General features: G+C 43.7%; 1 protein-coding gene across 1 annotated transcript in view; it reads left to right on the plus strand.

Annotated features, from left to right (window-relative positions):
- Ism1 (isthmin 1) overlaps positions 1 to 20,968 on the plus strand; it is a 77,066-nt gene that overhangs the window by 54,604 nt on the left and 1,494 nt on the right. Inside the window, exons 3-6 of the mRNA XM_052724429.1 lie at positions 4,627 to 4,891; positions 11,375 to 11,518; positions 14,692 to 14,781; positions 20,875 to 20,968. The exon at positions 20,875 to 20,968 is cut by the window's right edge and continues 1,494 nt beyond it. Of these exons, the coding sequence (XP_052580389.1) occupies positions 4,627 to 4,891; positions 11,375 to 11,518; positions 14,692 to 14,781; positions 20,875 to 20,968 (593 nt within the window). The remainder of the gene's footprint in view (positions 1 to 4,626; positions 4,892 to 11,374; positions 11,519 to 14,691; positions 14,782 to 20,874) is intronic.

A 20,968-nucleotide genomic window follows, 5' to 3' on the forward strand; every position in this document is an offset into this window, starting at 1 on the left:
GTCAGGGTTTTACATGCTTCTGCTTCTGATTTTTCCCTCCTGTGTCTATACTTTTGAAATGGCCAGTCTAGCTGAATAAGAGCTAAGAAATGACTGCGCCCTGGATAAGGACCGAAGTGCCAATGGGGACAAACCTGGACAGCTGAGATTCTCATGGGCTTCTGCTGTCATCATGAACTATGGAGTCAGACTGAACTAGGATTGGAATCTAGCAGCACCACTCAGTCTGCTAGTCTTGAGTTCTGTAGCCCCTGGATGTTTTTTCAATTTCTCCATACCTCAGTTTTCTTGTCTATAAAATTGGTGTGATAATTCCACCCACAATTACCTATGTCATCTGATCTCTAAGGGTTGAGATTATCCAAATGAAAGGCTTAGCATAGTGTTATGTGTATGATAAGCTTTCTGGAACTGATAGATATGATTGGTAAAGATGATGCTGATAAGGATGATAGGAAAGCATCTACAGGCCAGCAAGATGACTCAGCGAGTAAAGGCCAATATTTCAGAAACCTGGCTACCTAGTTCTACCCAGCACTCACAAAGATGTGAAAGGAAAGAACTGACCGACTCCACGAAGTTGTCCACAGACCTCCACACACAAATTATAATAAATATGTATACACACACAGGGCAGTGGGGGTGGGAATAAATAACTTTTTTAAAGATTATTGGGAATCAGAAGATTTACCTGGAAACCATCTCTACACTTTCTTTGTCATTTATCTTGGGAAGATGATTTCCCAAAGCTAAGTTTGTGCTTGAAAATTGAGTCTAAATTTTGTAGAATAATGTCTGGGCAGACACACTGCTACAGATCTCAGTGCACTAACCGCAATTATGTAGGGAATACCACAGTTTCTTTGGAGCATCAGCAGGTTTGAGACAAGAGGATTGAATGTCTTCCTGGTCTATTTTGTGTTTTCTGCTGCAGTTGTCAAGGAAGAAGGGCAGCAGAAGCCTTTGCTGCAGACATATTCCTGGATGTTCTCTGCTCTGGAGGGAATCCCTTTTCTGTCTGGGAAATTCTAATCTACATCCATCCACCCAGTCCCTTCAGCTCACAAAGCTCAGAAGAGCAACAAGAAAGAAAACTCCCCTAGGTTCACTGTGGCGGCATAGCTTACATATTCACGGTGGCCATGGCTCATTAGCAGTTAGAATGGGGGCTGTCTTAGTCTTGCTACAGAAAATGTTTTGCAGAGTAAGAGTCAAGAGTTTGGTTCTAATACAAGTTTTAACTATTTAGAAAAAAAACTGAACAGGATTACCAATTTGGGCAGAATTGATACCTACTTTTGCATTATCCTTTGGAGCTGGGAGGTTCTGTCTTACCTTGGGCCTGGAGTTTTTGAAAGAGTTCTCTTTCTTTCACTAAGTGTACTAAGGTACCTCAAGGATATATAAGAGAGCTAGAAAGGACAGAGAGACCTAGGGTCTTTATCAGCTTGAACTTTACTGTACTCACTCCATAACTCCAGTACATTCACATTTATTGCTTAAGAGATCTTTCCAAAGGTTTCCCTGACTCTAAAATATCCCACTAGAACAAGGGAAACAGGAAACAGAAAAGTAATCCCAGCCATTTGAGAAGGCATTTGCCATGCTCATTGCGTCTTTTTAATTGGATGCCTATAAAATTTCAGGTTGAAGATTAGATTTCTTCTATTGATATCAGTTTGAGGTTTCCACATTGCTGACTGTGGGGAAGGGTGGGTCCAAAGTTTTGTTTGTGTTTTGCTTTGTTTTGTAATTCATTTGGGGCAGTGGCTAGAAATTAAAGAGAAGAAAGAAACCTCGAAGCTGTTAAGATTTAGTCATTGATATAGTTTTTGGAGTAAATTCCTATTTTGCTACCCATTGCCTTACCAGGCAAGGACTCTATTTTGTTTGGATCAGAGCAGCAATTTGAGAGAGAAAAAAATCGTATTGACGGTAATAGCTTGAAACATGAAATTGTTTTTATTCCCGGCTTGGAGAAATTGCAGGGCACATTTTGTTTAAGCAATCCCTTTGACTCCAGTCTGAATACAAGTGGAGTATCGAAACTGTTGGGCACGTCACCCTCTCTTATCTTCTACTCAGAGACTGATTTCATTACCATAATTGCCTGCTTGCCTGGCTCCCCCAGCTCTTGGCAGCCTCTCTCCTCCAAGACCCTTAATATCCTTGCAGACAATTGTTGCAGCTCAGGAGTTCTATCTGCAGGCAGAGGGGGGTGGGGCTTCAAAGAAGAAAGGCTGTGTATTCAAAGACTCTGCCTTGCCCATCCTGCCATGGTAGTTTTATATATGCCATCCAGTCGTGTGTGCTTTATTCACTTGTCCTTTGAAGGTTCCATGTGGGTCCTAGTAGTCACTGTTCCCTAGCAACTGTCCATTCCACCAAACAATGATAGAACACGGGTGTCGTGTTTCTTTTCTTCTCCTAGTCTTAAAACTATAGCCGAATCACATAAAACCTTCATAAGTATAAGAATAAAAGGGTTGCTCACAAATTAAAGCAATGATGGTAACATGGGCTAAATAAAGCTCATGGTGCCCTTCTAGGCGTCCCACAACAGAGCAGACAGGTGTACTTGGCCTGATACATTCTCAGTATACTATGTGATCTAAGGTCACCCTCTAGGCCATATCTAGATCTCAAGCCCAGGACCACTATTGGCTTGGCAGCTTCTCTGAGTGTCAGACTGAGTCCGATGCAAACAACCCCCAAGCTGTTTATCTAAAGGATGGGCACACCCCAGTGCAATTTGGCAGAGTATCTCAGCAACTCCTCAGATGTCGGGTCAGGGCAAAACTGGGAATAGATTTGCCCAGTACATCTTGCGCTGATTACTTGGAGTACGTGTTTCTGATTCATTTGCATGTAACTCTTCCAGGAGGTGTTGCAAGAACTATGTGATGGCCAGAGGAACCCAATGAGTCTTTTATTATTTTTTTAAACAAGTTTTTCTATGATGATTGTCTCTCAGAGCCAAGAAGCTATGTTCTTCCAGGCCTGTGACAGATTTCAAAAGTAGGCTTCATTAATCCAAAGAACAAGTTCTAACCAAAGCTCAGGGACTATGTGCTTTGACCCTGCTGCTGGGGCTGAACAATGGGAAAAATGAAATATCATAGCTGGAAAGGCCTTGTCCTGAGGGCCTTGTGCTCACATCTATGCAAGGCCTGTAGCATCTAGCCTGCCCCTAGTACCTGGGCCTCTCTGCTCCCTCCATCTTTTGAGGGGCAAGATGGCAAAGTTGGTAAGAACATGGGCTCTGGACCCATATTCTCCTCATCTGCTACTTCCAAGCCCTATGAACTTCCTTTAACATCTGTGTGCCAGCTTCCCTAATCCATAAAATGCTGTCTCATGTAGCAATCACCACAACACTCAATAGCTTGGAACAATGACCATTGGATTGCTCGTGGTCCTCTAGAACAGGAATTGTGGTAGAACTCAACCAAGAGAGCTTGCTCATGTTCCATGTGGTACTACAGTGGATGACCCAACTGGGATTGAAAAATCCATAATAGTGTCAGTCATGAGACCTTAGCTTCAGTTTTCTTCCACATAGTTTTTCTTTGTCTGGCCTCTTTAAGCAGTGACCAAGCTTCCTTACATAGCTATGAGAACATTGCAAGGAAAAGAAAGTGCATGCTCCAATACACTTTTACGAAAGCCTCAGTACACGTTTTTGGTGTGTGTGTGTGTGTGTGTGTGTGTGTGTGTGTGTGTGTGTGTGTGTGGTGTGCATGCCAGTGCACACACATGTTCAAATATGTATGGGTACACCTATGTATGCAGGTACACATAGGTGCAGAGGTTAATGTGGGGTGGGGTGCTTTGGTCAATCACTTTCCACCTTTTTATATTGAGGCAGGGTCTCTCACTTGAACCCAGAGTTCTCCAATTCAGTTAATCAAGCTAGCCAGTTTGCTTTGTGGAATGCTCTGTCTTTGCCTCCCAAGATCTGTAATGACAAGCAAGCCGCCATGCCTACCTGGCATTTATGTGGGTGCTCAAGATTTGAAGCCCAGTGCTCTCACTTACTAAACAGGCAACTTTACCCACTGATCCATTCCCTCAGCCCTCCCTAAATCATCCCTCCCAACCCCATGAGTGTCATTTATTTCCATTCAACTGGACCTAGTACATCATGAGGCTAGCCCAGAGGGCAATAAGTGAAAATGGACTCTGCTTGTTGATGGGAAGTATGTGTGGTACATGTGCAGGGATGTGGATTGTGAGAATTTGATAAATTCACATGGACAGAGCATTTAGAACAGTGCCTGATGTGGCACCTGCTTAATAAGTCATGCTTTGCTGTGGCTGTTCTTTTGATACCTCAGGAACATAGACAGTGTTCCTTCAGTGAAAGACTTATTAACAATTTGGTCATCAGTAAACCAAGAAGCCCGTCATGCGTAGCTTCATGCCTATCTGAGGCCATACTCTTTCTAGTTGTGGAGTTCATGTGGGCCGTTCCTAGATGTCTTGCATTCTCTATCACCATGTGATTGCAGCTTTCTTTCACACGGGATGCAGCCACCCTTTTCTTTGGCTCTCTCAGACCTTTCAAGCTTGAGATTGCCAATTCGTCTGATTGCCATTGATCTGGCCTGTTCTGAATTCCCTCAGGTCACCATAGAGGTGGTCGACGGTCCTGACTCTGAAGCAGAAAAGGATCAGCATCCAGAGAATAAACCCAGCTGGTCAGTCCCCGCTCCTGACTGGCGGGCCTGGTGGCAGAGGTCCTTGTCCTTGGCCAGGACAAACAATGGGGACCAGGACTACAAGTATGACAGTACCTCAGATGACAGCAACTTCCTCAGTGTTCCTAGGGGGTGGGACCGTCCAGCCCCAGGCCACCGGACTTTTGAAGCCAAAGAGCAGCCAGAATATGGTGAGTTTACTATCCAGTAATATAAAATTGGTGGGGAGAGTAAATGAGGATGATAAAGCCTCACCGACATGGGGCCAAGCAAAACCCAGTTTACAGTATGTGGTTTTCAGGCTTCTACGAGGCATACCTCATAAAGGCTGTGTTCACAGAAGCCCTATGGAGCCATCCGCAGCCACAGTTTTTTGGGAACACTGTAATTTTCAAATTATACTTGAGATATTTTTTTAGGGTCTTTGGGGTTCTTTCCTGTCTTGTCTTCTCTGAAATTTAATTTTATTAAATCATCAAAGCACCTTCCCTCTATTCTTTAGCTGTTAAAAAAAAAAAAAAACCTATGCTGAAAACCAATGTATGTACAACGGCTTCCTGTGACCAGACAGCTATGTCATGTCTGATGTGACCAGTGGAGTGGCCCTGGGGAATCCACGTGAACAACTTGTGTAATAGGTTGTCAAAGCAAGCTTTCTCCTCTACATGTTATAACCCCAAGTTGAGACTACTAGGGTCATAAGAGAATGGGAAGTTTCCAAATTGAGTGATGATTACATTATTTTATTAAAATAATCAACATTACTTTCTTACTTTAGTTATAATGAGAGACAAGGTGGAGGGATCTCAGATCCACTCTGTCACTCAACGGTTCACCCTCCTTCTTCCTTCAAACAAACACTTGATGCACCACAAACGCCCCTGTTGTGTTCTTGTGGCTTTCCCATCAGCAGACCAAGGAATGAATAATACAAAATGAGAAGTGTGGAGATTTGCATGAGATGTTCCCCACCCCCATATGTCTCCGATATTTGAGTACTTGGTCCCCACTTGGTAACTGTTTGGAAAGAGTTAGGAGTTGTGACCTGGTTAAAGGAGGTATATCACTCAGGATGGACTTGAGGTTACAAAAGCCATCACCCTCCAGTGTGCTGTTCCTACTTCTGAGCTCTCAGCTGCTGCTCCAGTCACCTGCTGCTGGCAACTTCCACCTGTGAGCTCTAACCCCCTCTGTCATGGACTCTGACACTCTGAAACTATAAGCCCCAAATAAACTCTTCCTTTTTTGGGGGGGTGGTTCAAGACAGGGTTTCTCTGTGTAGTTTTGGTACCTGTCCTGGATCTCACTCTGTAGACCAAACTGGCCTTGAACTCACAGAGATCTGCCTGGCTCTGCTTCCCAAATACTGGGATTAAAGGTGTGTGCCACCACTGCCCAGCAAATAAACTCTTTCTTAAGTTGCCTTGGTCATGGTGTCTTATCACAGCAAAAGAAAATTATCAGATGCAAGAATGATACAGAGAGTTTCAAACAAAGATCCAAGCAAGTACTTTTCTGTCCATGGTAGTTTCCATTCCCTAAACTGACCATGGTGAAGTTGGATGGGCACTGCTCATTGGTACCTTCATTTGCATTCAATTCTTTGAAATCCTCCAACTTTTCATGGTCTAATTTTAACAGAATATTTCACAGTCATGTTTTTTTTTCATGGAATTTTCTTTGTAATGTTCATTATGGCTGTATTGTTAGTGCCTTAGAAAAGGGAAGCTAACTTTGGCCAGAATCAGTGTTGCTGGAAGGCAGGATAGATAACAGGGTGTCTTGGGAATATGCAGACCTCAGATATAACTCCCGCTGTGCTGAGGCTGAGCTGTATGGACATCCATAAGTATCGCATGTTTTATTACAAGCCTCAGTTTCCTTACCCATTAAAGGAGTAAAATTCTTCCTGCCGCAGACTTAGCCTGGGAGTTAAATGTAGCCATGACCATCCAGGACTAGTGGTGCTGGGTTCCCAGTGACCACTTCCAGACCAGTTCTGGGCAGTTCAGTGGCCCCTACACTAGAACTGGTCCAAAAAGCTCTACTGTGCAGACACCACAAAAGGAAGATTTTACTGTCCAAGTAGCATCTATGAATCCCAGCTCTCCACTCATTGCAATGGTGAGCATTGTCCTCCTTCCTTGAGCCCTTTGATGTCATTGAACTGTCAAAACGCTACAGAAATGTTCTCAGGTACAGTTTGTTCTTGTTGTCACTGTTGTCTTTGCAATTATTGTAGCTGAGGCTTGTTTTCTGCTATGAGCCACACCCCCTCTTGGTTAAGCTTTCACACAGTGTCCTCACTTGTGCTTCCAGCATCATAAATTAAGTTTGTCTTCTGTTACATATGTTATAACTTCTCCATCTGTCATTAAAACAGAGAGGATTTCTCCCCTAGAAAGATGTGTTCCAGCCAGAAATCCTGTTCTGCCCTTTGACCTCAGGAAATAGGAATAGCCCAGAAGGTCTTTGTTAGAAGCCGATCTGGACCAGTGTATGGCAGAGGCCTCAAGATGGTGAAGATCTGCCTAGGAGATTGCTCCCCTGTAGAAATGATTAATCATGTAGCTAATTTATGAGCAGTTAAGGATTTGCAGGAAGCCACCTACTGGTAGAATAAGTTCGTGATGGCTGCTTGTAGATAACATATTTTAGGATAGATTTTGTGGCATATTTCTAACAGATTTTAGAAGAAACTACTTCATGCAATCTTAGCATTCTGGATGCTGAGGCAGGAGGGTTATGAGTTTGAGGCCAGCCCAGCCTACATAGTTAGCTCCTGTGTCAACAAACAAACAAACAAACAAAAACAACAAAGAAACTACCACCAGTCTGATTTAGCAGTTTCAAACAACATAAGAAGGGTTCTCTCTTAGGAGTCTGCAAGTTGACTGAAATGTTCATCTGAACTAAGATGGGCTAGCTTGGCTGGAGCTGAACAGTCTCCAGTGACCTCAGTAACAATGATGGGGCTCAGTGAGACAATTAGGAGTGCTGAGATGGTCAGAGCCTCTCTCCCCCTGGCCCTTAACTTCCTTGGGGTCTTTACATGCTAGTGGAATGGTTCTTTTCAGCTAAAAAAGATAAGTCTACATGCTTAGACATATTTTAGGCCTTTGCTTACATCCAATTTGCCATCATCCCATTGATTGAAGCAAATCACATGGTTCAGAACCAGCATAAAATAAAGTGTAGCCAAGGACGTGGATGTGGAAAAAGAACTTATGAGCATCATTTCTCATACACTCTGATACACCATTAGCAGTTAGTCCTTATGCTATGTAGGTTTTGTCAAATTGACACAAACTAGAGTTGACTTGGAAAAGGGAACCTCAACTAGGAATTGCCTCCATCAGACTGCCCTGTGGGAATGTCTGTGAGGGTGTTTCCTGATTAGTGATTGATGTGGGGAGGCTCATTGTGAGCAGGTGGTCCTGGATTGATTAAGAAAGCAGGCTGAGTGAGCTATGGGGAGCAAGCCAGTAAGCAATGCTCCTCCTGGTCTCTGCTTCAGTTCCTGCCTCCAGGTTCCTGCCTTGAGCTCCTGGCCTGACTTCCTTTGGTGATGGATTACAAACTATAAGCCATAAGATGGAATACACCATTTCTTCTCCTAAGTTGATTTTGGTCAATGTTTTATCATAGCAAAAAAGGAAACTAATATAGTCATTTAGATCCAGAAAACCAAAGCAAGAAGTCCAGCTCATGCATAGATTCAAATATAGGCCTCAAAGTGAGCTAAGCCCTTGAGTTGAGGGACATTGCCCCACATGCGTTGGTGCCCTTAATGAAATGAAAAGGAAAGGCTGCAGGAGATTTCTGGATAGCAGAGGCCCCTTTGCTTTTATGAAGTCCAGAAGTACAACAGTTGGCCTCACTGGATTTTATCTAATGCTGCTATTCCCTCCACAAGTGACATGGCTTTTATCTACATGACATAATGTTTCTTTTTCAAACTTGTCCTCTCTCTTTTTACGGTGCAAAAATATGAGACTCTTTACTTGTGCCTCTCGTTTCTCCCTTTAACAAAATCTGGCCCAGTTTCTGTGTGCATGGTAAAAATGCAGTGTGTGCACATGTAATATAATCCACTGCATATAGATGGCGTCATTGACGAGCATGCAATTGTTGCAGGCATGTCTTCAAAGTTCTGAGAGAGAGCCGTGACTATCCTGTGTCAGACTCTTCTCCCTTTGGAAGCAACTTATCCCTCCAGCCCTGCGGGGTATATGCCCAGAGGAGATAGTAGAGAGGTTCACACTGGAAAGTGATGCCCATTTCCCTAATGTAAAACGGAAGCTTCAGACATCTGCTTGGCTGTGTGGTTGGGAAACTGTTTCTTACAAGAAATCAAAGTTTGAAAAAAATGATTGTGATGGAAGGAGATAGAGGTGGACGATGCTTCCAAAGGCAGGTATGCCATGAGAAGCTTCACCTTCAGTGAGGGAAGAGGCCATCATAGTGTCTTGTATACACACACACACACACACACACACACACACACACACACACACACACATCATTTCTGAATAGTAGGCTGAGAAGGCTCAGCACCCCTGTGATAGCCCAGGGTGTCTTCAGAGTGAGGATTGTGTAAACAACAGCCCTGGCGGCTGGCACAGGACCCAAGATTCAGGTGGAAACGTGTGGAGAACATTCTTGCTGGGTCTATGTAATAGTAACTACCACAACCTATTCTGAATGAAGGGTATCCCGTCCCTTCAAGGCACATAACTGCAGCCCCATGCCTGGCACTCACAGAGGCCCCAAGGCTATTGGAAGCTGTGCATAAGCCAGGAGAAATTATTATGGGGTGGTGTTACTGGAGGAAAGTCATGCTTTAGAGATCTAGGGCTTGATGCTACAGCCCAAGCTTTCCTTTCTGTTAACCTGATAACCCTGGACAAGACCCCCAGACACTCTAAGACTTTTGTTAATATTTACTTCTGATAACAGAAAGTCAGTCTTGATAATGTACCCACATCCTCACCCCTCTCCAACACGCCCTAGTGTGGTCTACTGTAGATGTAACAGTCTTATGAAATAAGAAACACAGAGCCAAATGCAGAGTTAAAATCCCAAGAGGTCAGAGCAGTAGCTAAGAGCTGAGACTTAAAACCACCTTCCTACCCTTTGATGCCGCTGCCGTCCTTCCCCTGAGAAAGAGACCTACTTCCTGTGTATCTTTTTATTGACTTTCTGTTCTGCCTTCTCATTGGTTGTAAACCCAACCACATGACCTCCTTGTCACTGCCTGTCTATACAGACCTCCAGTTCTTCTATGGTTGGTATTGAGATTAAAGGTGTGTATCTCCATGCTGGCTGTGTCCTTGAACACACAGAGATCTGCCTGTCATGTGATCGGAATTAAGGGTGTGTGCTACCAATGCCAGACTTCTGCTATGGCTTGCTATTAGCTCTGAACCCCAGGCAACTTTATTTATTAACATACAAATAAAATCACATTTCAGCACAAATAAAATACCACCATAGTCTACTTTTTCTTTTCCCATGTCATTCATAACTTCTAACATACTATATAATTTACTATTTTGTATTCATTATTCATTACACCATGGTGAGGAAAGCTATTCTTTTTTTTTTTTTTTTTTTTTTTTTGGTTTTTCGAGACAGGGTTTCTCTGTGTAGCTTTGTGCCTTTCCTGGAACTCACTTGGTAGCCCAGGCTGGCCTCGAACTCATAGAGATCCACCTGGCTCTGCCTCCCGAGTGCTGGGATTAAAGGCGTGCGCCACCACCGCCCGGCAGGAAAGCTATTCTTAATAATATATTCCACATACCTAGAATTATCCTTGACATATAGTGCGAGATCAACTAATATTCATTGGCCAGATGTTGAATAATGACTTCAAAGGATATTTCTATATTTACAATGAATACGTTAGTTATTTACTACTGTGTGACAAACCTCAGCACCTGAAAAAATAATAGCAGTCATTTCTCATGATTTAATGGCTCAGGAAGTCCAGGCCACTGGGCAGTTCTGCTCTCGATGGCTTCAGCTACATTCAGTTTCTATACAGCAGTATTGGGAGCCTCCCTTCCTCTGTCAAATGTTTTCTAGTCCTTCATGTGACTCTGTTTTTTGGAGGCATCTCATCATTCTTGAATTTGTTTGGCCTGAACTTCTTTCATGGTGATCAGATTTATCAGAATAAACTAAACTGGAAGTCAATGGGGACCATAAGGTCAAGGCAAGACCAGATTCTGTAGAATTCTCTTCTCTTTTCTCCTTTTTCTCCTCCTCCTCTTCTTTTTCTCTCTCCCTGTTTTCCTCCCTCCCTCTCTCTTCCTTCCCCCTGCATTCCTCTTCCTCTCCCTTCCTCTGTCCCCTCCCTCTGCCCCCTCCATCTCTATCTCCCTTCTTATTCATTTCCCTCCCCTATCCTCCCACAAGGAGGAAAGGTTTGCCCCAAGGGTTAGGTCCTAGTCATGTACAAATCAACACAGCATTGTAACCCTTTCAGTCTTCACAAAGCTGAGCACTAACATGAACCTGCAGCTGTAAGCCTTTGAGTTCAGGCTTCAACCAATCCCTTCAAGAGTGAGCATGATGTAAGTGGAAGAATACACGGCCAACAGGCAACTTGAACAGGAGACTTGGGAACTCTTTAGGTGGGGATGATGACCATCTCCCTGGCTCCCTTCCAGATTCCACAGACGGTGAGGGTGACTGGAGTCTCTGGTCTGTCTGCAGCGTCACCTGTGGAAATGGCAACCAGAAACGGACCCGTTCTTGTGGTTATGCATGCATTGCCACAGAATCGAGAACCTGTGACCGTCCAAACTGCCCAGGTAATTGTGGGGCTTTGGTTCCAAGTTCTAGGGAAAGGATTTTCGTTTATATTTTAAAACTTGAAGAAATTATTTAAAAGATAAACATTTTCCTCAGAAATCTTTTGACCTGAATGGGACAACTAGAGATAGCTGATAGACTTGGTGGATGAAAACATGGATTTCCTAAGTCAAGCACAATTGCAGAGGCTGTGGCCTAAGGGGCAGTGCCATATTGTACTTATTTAACTTGAAGGAGGGACTCTGATCAGTTTGGGACCTTGATGTGAGATTGTCATGATTTGAAAAACTCATTTGAAATCAGATATTTATGTCTGATAAGGCAGCCAGCATGAGTGGATTCTCATTCTCAGGAAAACCATGGAGTTAGCCTTGTCCGTAACACCTGCCTGAGAGTTGCCCAAGGCTTCCCAAGAAACAAACTGGTGCAACTTAGCATTTAATTGTGATCTTATACTGTAGTATCAGTGCCTTGAAAGTTAAATCAATCACTAACTTCATGAGGAGTCATGTTGGAAATAAACAATAATTATGACTATGGTTGTCAAAAGTTATAGTGGTTTGTCAAAATCTAGTCTATGGCCTATTTATGTAGGGACCTTTATTGTTAAAGGGATCAAACAGGAGAAACAGAGGCAACCAAGACCATGAGTGGCCCATAAAGCCTGAACTATGTGCCTCCTGGTCCTTGACATGAAGCTTATCACCCCCTGGCCTATATTTTCACTGTGTTCCCATTGCCAGGAAGAATACCAGCCTACAATAATATCTTGGGCCCTATCATAAAACCACACATTCCAAATGGCTTCATCTAAAGGAAATTTCTGAGACCAGAAATCTGATCCCCATACCTCAGACTTCCTTTTTCTACCCCTAGACATGCTATTCTCAAACCAGGAACATTTGGACCCAAACAAAAGTGGAAGCACAAAGGGATTTCTGAAGAAGCGGGGAGGGGCAACTGGAACGAGGTGCATGCTGGCAGAGGGCATGCAAAGAAAATGGGGTTGGAATGTAAGAAGTGGTGGCTCCGACTGCATGCCAGCCCTGCAGACATTTACCTCTCCTAATCTTCCCCGTGCTCCTTGCAATGAGCTGAGGTGGAAGTCGGGCCAGTGGGTCTGGGATGGGGAGGAACAAAAGGAGTCAATAATAACATAAGTAGGAGGAAGCAACATTCAGGAAGAATGTGAAGAAGAAAAGAAGAAGACTATGAAGAAAAATAGAAAAGTTAAAAAAGGTATTAAAATGAAGAAGAGGAAGATGGTCTGGCGGGGGGAGAGAAAGAGGGTGCTTGTCTAGCCACATAGGAGGTCCTGGCTTAGATCCCTTAGCACCATGCAGAAGGGAGAGGAAGGAAGGGGGAGCAGAAATCAAAGGAAGAGGAAGGAGGGAATAAGGAAAAGTGGGGAAGAGAAGAGAGGGGTGGAGAGAAAGGTAAAGATTAAGGAGTTGATGAAAAAGATGGTAGCAAAGAGAATGAGAGTGTTCTGAGTAATTCAGTATCATTCAAACTTCCATGACTTCTAGGTGTGTTATTTCATTTAATACTCAAAACTGCCTCATGGAAGAGAATTTTATTATTGTATTTGTTTGTCATTGAAACTGAGGCCCTAAATCAGCAACAAATGATAGTAATGGAATTCGAATCCATGCTGCCTGACTCAAGAGGCCATGACCTTTACTGTTACACTCTTTCTCCCTCGCCATGAAGGAAGGTCTCTGGCTCAGCCACACACGGACACAATTTTACTTTCAGTTGTAGGGGCATGCCTGTGTTCTCTTCAGAGCTAGCATACAGAGCCAAGCTGGTAGGTTCTTCCCTGCTACCTTTTCACGTTTCCTTTTTGGGTACCAGAACCACTGAGATCACTGCAGCTGGCATCCCTGTGCATGCATTTTCTTCTCGGCTGTCCTTGCCCACTTCGATCTTTCCAGCCTTTCTGCTTTAGGAGGTTCCAGCTCCAAGGGTTCATTTGGATATAAATGATTACTTTTAGCAGGGTCTCCTTTCTTATTTGGTTTGTTGAATCTCTGCTTTACTGGAAGTAGCTATGGAATAAACAAGGTCTTCTAGGCTTGTTTATTAATGATCATTCTGTAAAAGTATGTCCCCTTGGGGGCTAGAGATATGGCTTGGTGACTAAAAGCACTTGCTGCTCCTTCAGTTCCCAGTACCTATGTCAGGCAGCTCAGAACCACCTGAAACTCCAGGTCCCAGGAATCTGATGGCCTCTTCTGGCCTTCTCCGGCACCTGAACACACATAGCATACACATACACGCATACACACAAATAAAAATAAATAAATATTTCTTACAACTATGTCCCTAGGCCAACCCTTGTTTGAGGGACCTACCAAAATCAGAGTGATCTCTTAAAGGACATACAGTAGTGCTCAACAGTGAAGCTAGGGTTCCCCAAAAATCTACCAGCCTCCACTCTTTGCTCTTTCTCATTATTTAGCTTGCTGAATCTGAATTGGGTGTGGTAATTCTGAGGGGAGACTTAAGGGAGCTGAAAGGTTTGAAGCAAACTGGGTTCAGTTCCTTAGAGTGAGTAATAGGATTCTCTGTGCACCCTTTCAGGAGCATCAATAGGAGTAGCATTAGGACAATCAATGAAGCAGGAAACATGAGCTTCTACTCTCCCTTCTGGGAGATGCTCTCCCCGAATTTCACTCAATTGACTCTGCAGGGGAGAGGTGCCACTTAGTTCTCCTGACTTTACAGAAATTAAAACTAGGCACACAAAGATAAAGTGTCCTGCCCAGGTCCACACAGCTAGTAATGATTTAAAACCAGGCAGTCAGCCATTAAAAAGAAGGTCTCGAGCACACTGCTGCCTCTGATTTAGTTTGTCACTCATCAGACAGCCACCCTGACAAGTACCCCACCACCACCCACCCCTCATCTCTCAGACAAATGGGTAAGCCCATGGACTCATTGCAGGCACATTTGGATCTGATTTTGCACTGTGACTAGTATCTGCAGTTTTAATATGTTTTATGCACTGCTACCTGCTTTTACTGTTTCCTCTGTTGGCAAGTTTCTACCCACGAGTAGTAATGAATACAAAAAGGCTTTGTTCAGGTATATTTGTTTTGTATTTGAGGGGGTGGGAGGTGAATTTTTCCATAAAACTAGGGGAAAATGAGCTCTTGTCTGTGTTTAGGAATTGAAGACACTTTCAGGACAGCAGCCACCGAAGTGAGTCTGCTTACGGGAAGCGAGGAGTTTAATGCCACCAAGTTGTTTGAAGTTGGTAAGAGTTTTTCCCTTTTTTTAAATCCAAATATTGGTTCAGTGCTCTGGAGATTCATTTTGCTTTTGCAGTGCCATCCTTGGACCTATGAAAATGTTTCATTTTTCCCTTTGAGTGTCCAATGCTCCCAGCAGATTTCCTGCTCACTGACTAGACTCCAGGCAAGAAAGAGTAACCTCAGGCAAGGAAAAGCAACCCTTCCCTCCTACACTAGAATAGACTGAGCTGTAGGGCACCACGGTGAGCAACGTGCAGAGCCTCTTAGGTGAGAGATGGATTGAGTGTACCCTCCCCCTAGCACAAAGTAAGCCCACCACCCAATGAGCTCTGTCCTCACCCAGCATCCAGTAAAAGAAGTCTCCAGCAAATGGAAGGAAGAGGGGAGGAAGTTTTCTCAACATTATATACTTCCCTCCTTTGCAAGAATTTTCCATTGGTGGGGGGAACTTCAGTACGTTTTTCTGTGCTTCTCACTCCTTTACTAGAAAGTGCTGGCTCAGAAGCAGCAGCCTAAGTGAACACAACAGAAAGTACACACTTGGTTACAAGCTTGCTTTTCAGCACAGCTTCATTTACTTCTGGATACCGTACCATTCTGTGTTGTAAAAGAGTCAGATTCCTTCTGCCCCACTTGTTTTATTCCTGAACATTCTTTCGTAAACTTCAGGCTGCGGTATCTCCTCAGACAAAATTGAGCAGGCCTAAGTCTCTTTGAGTTTCCTAGCCCAACTATTTAGAGATTTAATTTTTCTCTTTCTCAGAGAACTACAGGAGACAGAAAGGATCTAAGTAGGATAATCTAGAAAACAGAGAAATACTGAAAAGAAATAATAAACAACGACAGCATCGTTATCAGCAAGCAGTAGTGGGTAGGGCATCGACAGTCCCTCGCCACATCAGGCAGTGATGGTGCCTCATCCCACCATCAGCGCCCCCAGCTGAGGAGGTATTGACAGCAGGAAGTTGCTAGGAGAAGGATGGTGAGCTTTCTCTAAGAGTGTAGCCTCTAGGAAGCAGAGCATTCTCCAGTTGAAGACAACATAGCCAAGAATGTTTGGACAACACAAATTGGTCTGGATGAGAGGAAGGGGGGATTGGACAGTGAGGAAGCCAGGTAGCTCTGGAAAGCTAAACATACTGTACAAAATTATCAAAGAACTAGTAATGTTTTTTCTAAAAGATGGGGGCAGCCATGCCTTATAAGGCCTTATGTAAGGTGAATATCAAGCCATTACCACTGTGTTATAAAAGAGTCGGATCCCCTGGATGCAGAGATCCATGACTAGGCCCTGGGTGGATCTCTGGGAGTCCAATTAACGAGAATGAGGAGGGTTTATATGAGCGAGAATTGTTGAGACCAAGGTTGGATAAAGCACAGGGACAAATAGCCAAATGAATGGAAACACATGAACTATGAACCAATGGCTGAGGGGTCCCCACTGGATCAGGCCCTCCGAATGGGTGAGACAGTTGATTGGCTTGATCTGTTTGGGAGGCATCCAGGCAGTGGGACCAGATCTTGTGCTCATTGCATGAGTTGGCTGTTTGAAACCTGGGGCCTATGCAGGATTGTTTGGCTCGGCCTGGGAGGAGGGGACTAGACCTACCTGGACTGAGTCTACCAGGTTGACCTCAGTCTGTGGGGAAGGCTTTGCCCTGGAGGAGATGGGAATGGGGGGGGGCGTTGGGGGGAAGGTGAGGGGGACGGGAGGGGGGAGAACAAGGGAATCCGTGGCTGATATGTAGAACTGAATTGTATTGCAAAATAAATTAAAATAAATTAAAAAAAAAAAAAAAAAAGAGTCGGATCCCTCCTGTCCCACTTTTTTTAGCCCCGAAAATTCTTTCATGAACTTGAGTCTGCTGTATCTCTCCAGAATGGAAAAATCAGGTAGGCTGATTTTCCAAGACAAATCCCAGATCCGGTTTAGCTAAAATATACCTTAATTTTTACAATGCTTGTTAACATTTAAAAAAAAATCCATTCCAACATGTCTGTAAGCCAAACTCAGGACAGTTTAGAAATTCTGTGTTAGTAGGGCCTCCACCTCACATACACAATGAAATTATATTTATTTAACAAGAGCCTTCTGCAAACACAGTTCATTGGATTTATTTTTTAAACTGACTTTAAAGATGTGAGTTTTACATCAAGTGGAAGAACAGAAGACATGATCTTTGAGGGGCAAAGAACTTCTCATGTCTCCTTGTGTCACCTTTCACAGGCAAGTACCTTCTGCCCTTTTGTGCAGGGTAAAGCATAAGGCCACATCAATGCAAGGCTAAGAATACCAGAACTAAGTAGACCTATTTCAGCCAGAGTCCAGGCAAAAATGAATTGAGTACATTCAGTGTAGGCAATTGGCAAGTATTTAGTGAAAGATCATTTATTTGTAAAACTGAGCAGAGTTGATATAAACCAAGAAGGGGACCCCAAGACTGGCAACCTTGGAGAGCCCTTACCATTCTTGATCTGATGGGACCAGGATAGGAGCAGCAAGCACAGCTCATAGGGAGAGCCACCTGACCACAGTCTCAGCTCTCCAAAGGATGCAGACAATGCGCAGTGAGAAAGGAACCAGTGACTCATTCTAGCTTTACTCTCTTCCCTCTGTGTGGTCCACAGATGGGCTTCCTACTGGGCAATCCGAATAGAAGTCAGAGGTGAAAAGTCTATTGATATGGTCTACATGGATCAGGACATGTGGAAGCCAGAGGTCAACATCAGATGCTCTCCGTCTTAACTTTTTGAGACTAGGTCTCTCACTGAATTGGGAGCTCATTGTTTCTACTAGACTAGCTAGCCTGAGATCTGTTATGACCCACATGTCTCTACTACTCCCCACCCAGTGCTGGGGTTACAGCCATGTTCTGATTTTTCATCAGTGCTGGGGATCTGAACTTGGGTCATCATGCCTAGCAGCAGGTATATTAAGCTGTCTCTCCAGTCTCCCATGAGGTATTATTACTGGTCAAGTTTGGTTTTTATAATTAATGCTTAGCGCAAGGCCCTCCCCTGCCTCCTGCTACCTCTGCCACCGAAGCTTGTGCCAATTGGGGTTCTGCAAGTAGCACATGCCAGATGGGGGTGAGCATATGAGGTGACAGTATGACACCTAAGGAAGCAGAAAAGAAGAACCAGGAAGGAAGAAAACCAACAACTCAGAGCCCTGTCCAACAGGGATTGCCCAACTGAGGGGACCCAGGGAGGAGCCAGACAACATTGCTTCCTCCATGCTTGGCCATTGACCTCCAAGGCAAGGAGGAGCCGGACGATGGGAGGCAGTCAGCAAAGTAAGCAGAGCAGGCTCTCTTGCAGGATCTGAAGAGGAAGTCTGGCCACCACCAGCCCTCCCATGGCTCACAATCAGCATGATGGCACAAGCACCCAAAACTGTTCCTGACTTACCCTACTAGAAATAACATTTCATTTCAGTTTTGAAATGTTTTGGCTTTGTTTGTTTGTTTGCTTTGTTTTGTTTTTAGACGAGAGAGCCAAGTACTCTGGTACATGCCCGTAATCCCAGCATTCAGAGGCTGAAGTGAGTTCCTGGCCAGCCTGGGACACACAATGTGACTGTCTCAAAAACAGCAATGGAAGAATGTCTAGGTTTAGGTAAACAGGGTTTTCTTTTATGGAGAAGTAAATAAATCCAGAAAGAACCAGTGGTGTGTTCATCAGACCGCTTCCTGTCACTGTGAAAAAAAAAGTACTTGAAAGAGAAAACAACTTAAAAGGAAGAAAGATTTGCTTTGGCCTCTAGTTTCAGTGCATGGTATTTGGCCTGTTGCCTTTGGACCTGTGGCAAAGCAGAACATCACAGTAAGCAGGTGATGGAGGGATGCTGTTTACGTCATGGAAACCAGGAAGGGAAAGAAGAGAGAATGAAAGTGACTGGCATCCCAAGATGCTTTTCAGTGGCACACACTGTTAACTCCTCTAAGTTCCACTATCTCTCAGTAGTGCCACATGCTGGAGACCAAGCCATCAGTATATGAGCTATTGATGGACATGTAAGATTCAAACTGTAACAGTGGGAAATGGGATGGAAGCGTGGCAAGGTGGTGCAGCAGATCAAAGGGTGTTTTATCCTGGGACCAGCCAACCTGCATTCAGAAGGGACCCTGATGGAAAAGCTGTATGTCACTTCAGCAGAGTGAGGGCCAAAGTCCAGGGGCTTAAAGAAAGGAGAGAGGTTTAGTAACATTTGGTTAAGATGCATTCTGTTCTGATCAGTCAGTGTGGGCTAGTAGGTCAGCTAATCACAAACAAAGGAAGGAAGGTAGCTCAGACTGAGCTTCTCAACCATAAATGGAGATGGGGCATTTATGAGTCTCATCTAAATCCAATGTGAAAAGGGCTCCTTAGCAGTAAAGATGGGATGGGGACAGAGTCTTAATATTGCTGCTTTCCAGGACAAAGTTCTTTGAATTGCTGCCATTGGGCCTACTCACATGCCTTAGCCCTCTTTTACTTGTTATTTTGAGATAAGCTCTCACTAAGTTGCCCAGGCTGACCCTGAAGTCCTTCTGTGTATCAGGATAGCCTTGGACTTATTCTCTATACCAGATTTACCTTAAACTTATTCTGTAGACCAAGCAGGCCTTGAACTTGTGATTCTCCTGCCTCAGCCTCTAGATTAGCTGGAATTACAGGTTTATATGCTCATGCCTCATCTGGGATAAAGTTTTTAAGTAAAGTATGACGTTGTCATTGAATGGGAATCCTACAAAGGGTTTTCTGAGTTCCTAGGTTACAGTGAGACTCTGCATTTGTTCCTCACATCTGTTTGATCCCTACCTTATATTAAGTCCCCGCTCCCCCTTCTGGCTATCATTTTCCCAGTGTCTGTTTCCACTGGCATCTTGGCCTCAGTCTGACAGAAAGCACACCAGGACATATGCTGAATCCAATGTTCCTGGCCCAAACAACTGAAAGACCATGAGAAGCCCTATGAGTGATCAGGCAGGAGCCAGGCTGATCTGGGAATATCCTATCCTGTCCAAGTAGGGTGTCACTGTACACCTATACCCTGGCCAGTTGTTCCCAAGGGGCAAGACAAGAATAGCATATGTTCAAATTTCAGTTCTTAAAGCCAGGAATACACAATTAGAATTGGAATCCATAAATTATTTAAAACAAACTTTAAATTTAAATATATTTCAATCATATTCTTCTGACTTCCCCCAAGTCCTTCCAGATCATCTCCCCCTTCCTACCCATCCAATTTTAAGTTCTTCCTCAAAACACAAAAATCCAGTGTAACAACAAAGCTCCCAAAACCAAGAAAACAAAATAAAACCACACCCAAAAGAGGGAAAATACCCACTAAACTGTAATCAAATAAAAGGAGTAGTTAACCAACATATAATTGGAATCCATAAATTCTTAAGTATTTGCAACTAAATCAACTTTTTCTTAATGCTTTAAAAACCCAACATATCACCTCTGAGTTACACTCTCACTCCTTTAAGGCATCTTAGCCTGTGAATTTCAGACAGTGATAATTAAAGTCCAGCAGCTGGGAGATGAATTATGTTTTAAACCACTCAGTGAGTGACAGAAATAAAATAAATTCAACTTGACAAATGGTCCTTTGAGGCCTTTCCACCACATTACCACTTATTTAGGAAATTCAATACAGCTCTCTGAATTAGCTAATTGTGTTAGGGTGTATAATTAGGCTATGGTTATCTGTGATGCTATTCTGCTTTTTGTTTTGTATTTGAGGGTTTTATTGGGGTTTGTTGAGATCTGGTTTGGTTTGGGCATTTTTTAAAGATGCTTTAAATTTAGGGATAATAACATGTTTCTACATAAAAATGTAAAAGGTGGATCAAATGCAGTGGTAGTTAAACACAGGTGAGGGAATCTTGGTAGCCATTCAATCAGTGACTTACTCTTTGCTGTCTGGTGTTTGAACATTCCTCAAACTATAAAGTAAGGAGTTGGGAAGGTGTCTTCCAAACTAAGTTGCCAAGTTCTGGGGTGATGAGAATGGCCACCATGTGTGGTGGTTACGGGTACCTGCCGGGTGCCGTCCTCCCAGCAACCTTAGCATGTGCTTAGAGGGATGTTTTGGTCTTTTTCAGACATGGACAGCTGTGAGCGATGGATGAGCTGCAAAAGTGAGTTCTTAAAGAAATACATGCACAAGGTGATCAATGACCTGCCCAGCTGTCCCTG

The sequence above is a fragment of the Peromyscus californicus genome, unplaced genomic scaffold (genome assembly GCF_007827085.1).
Source record: "Peromyscus californicus insignis strain IS unplaced genomic scaffold, ASM782708v3 Scaffold_7__1_contigs__length_154581171, whole genome shotgun sequence".
NCBI lineage: Eukaryota > Metazoa > Chordata > Mammalia > Rodentia > Cricetidae > Peromyscus > Peromyscus californicus.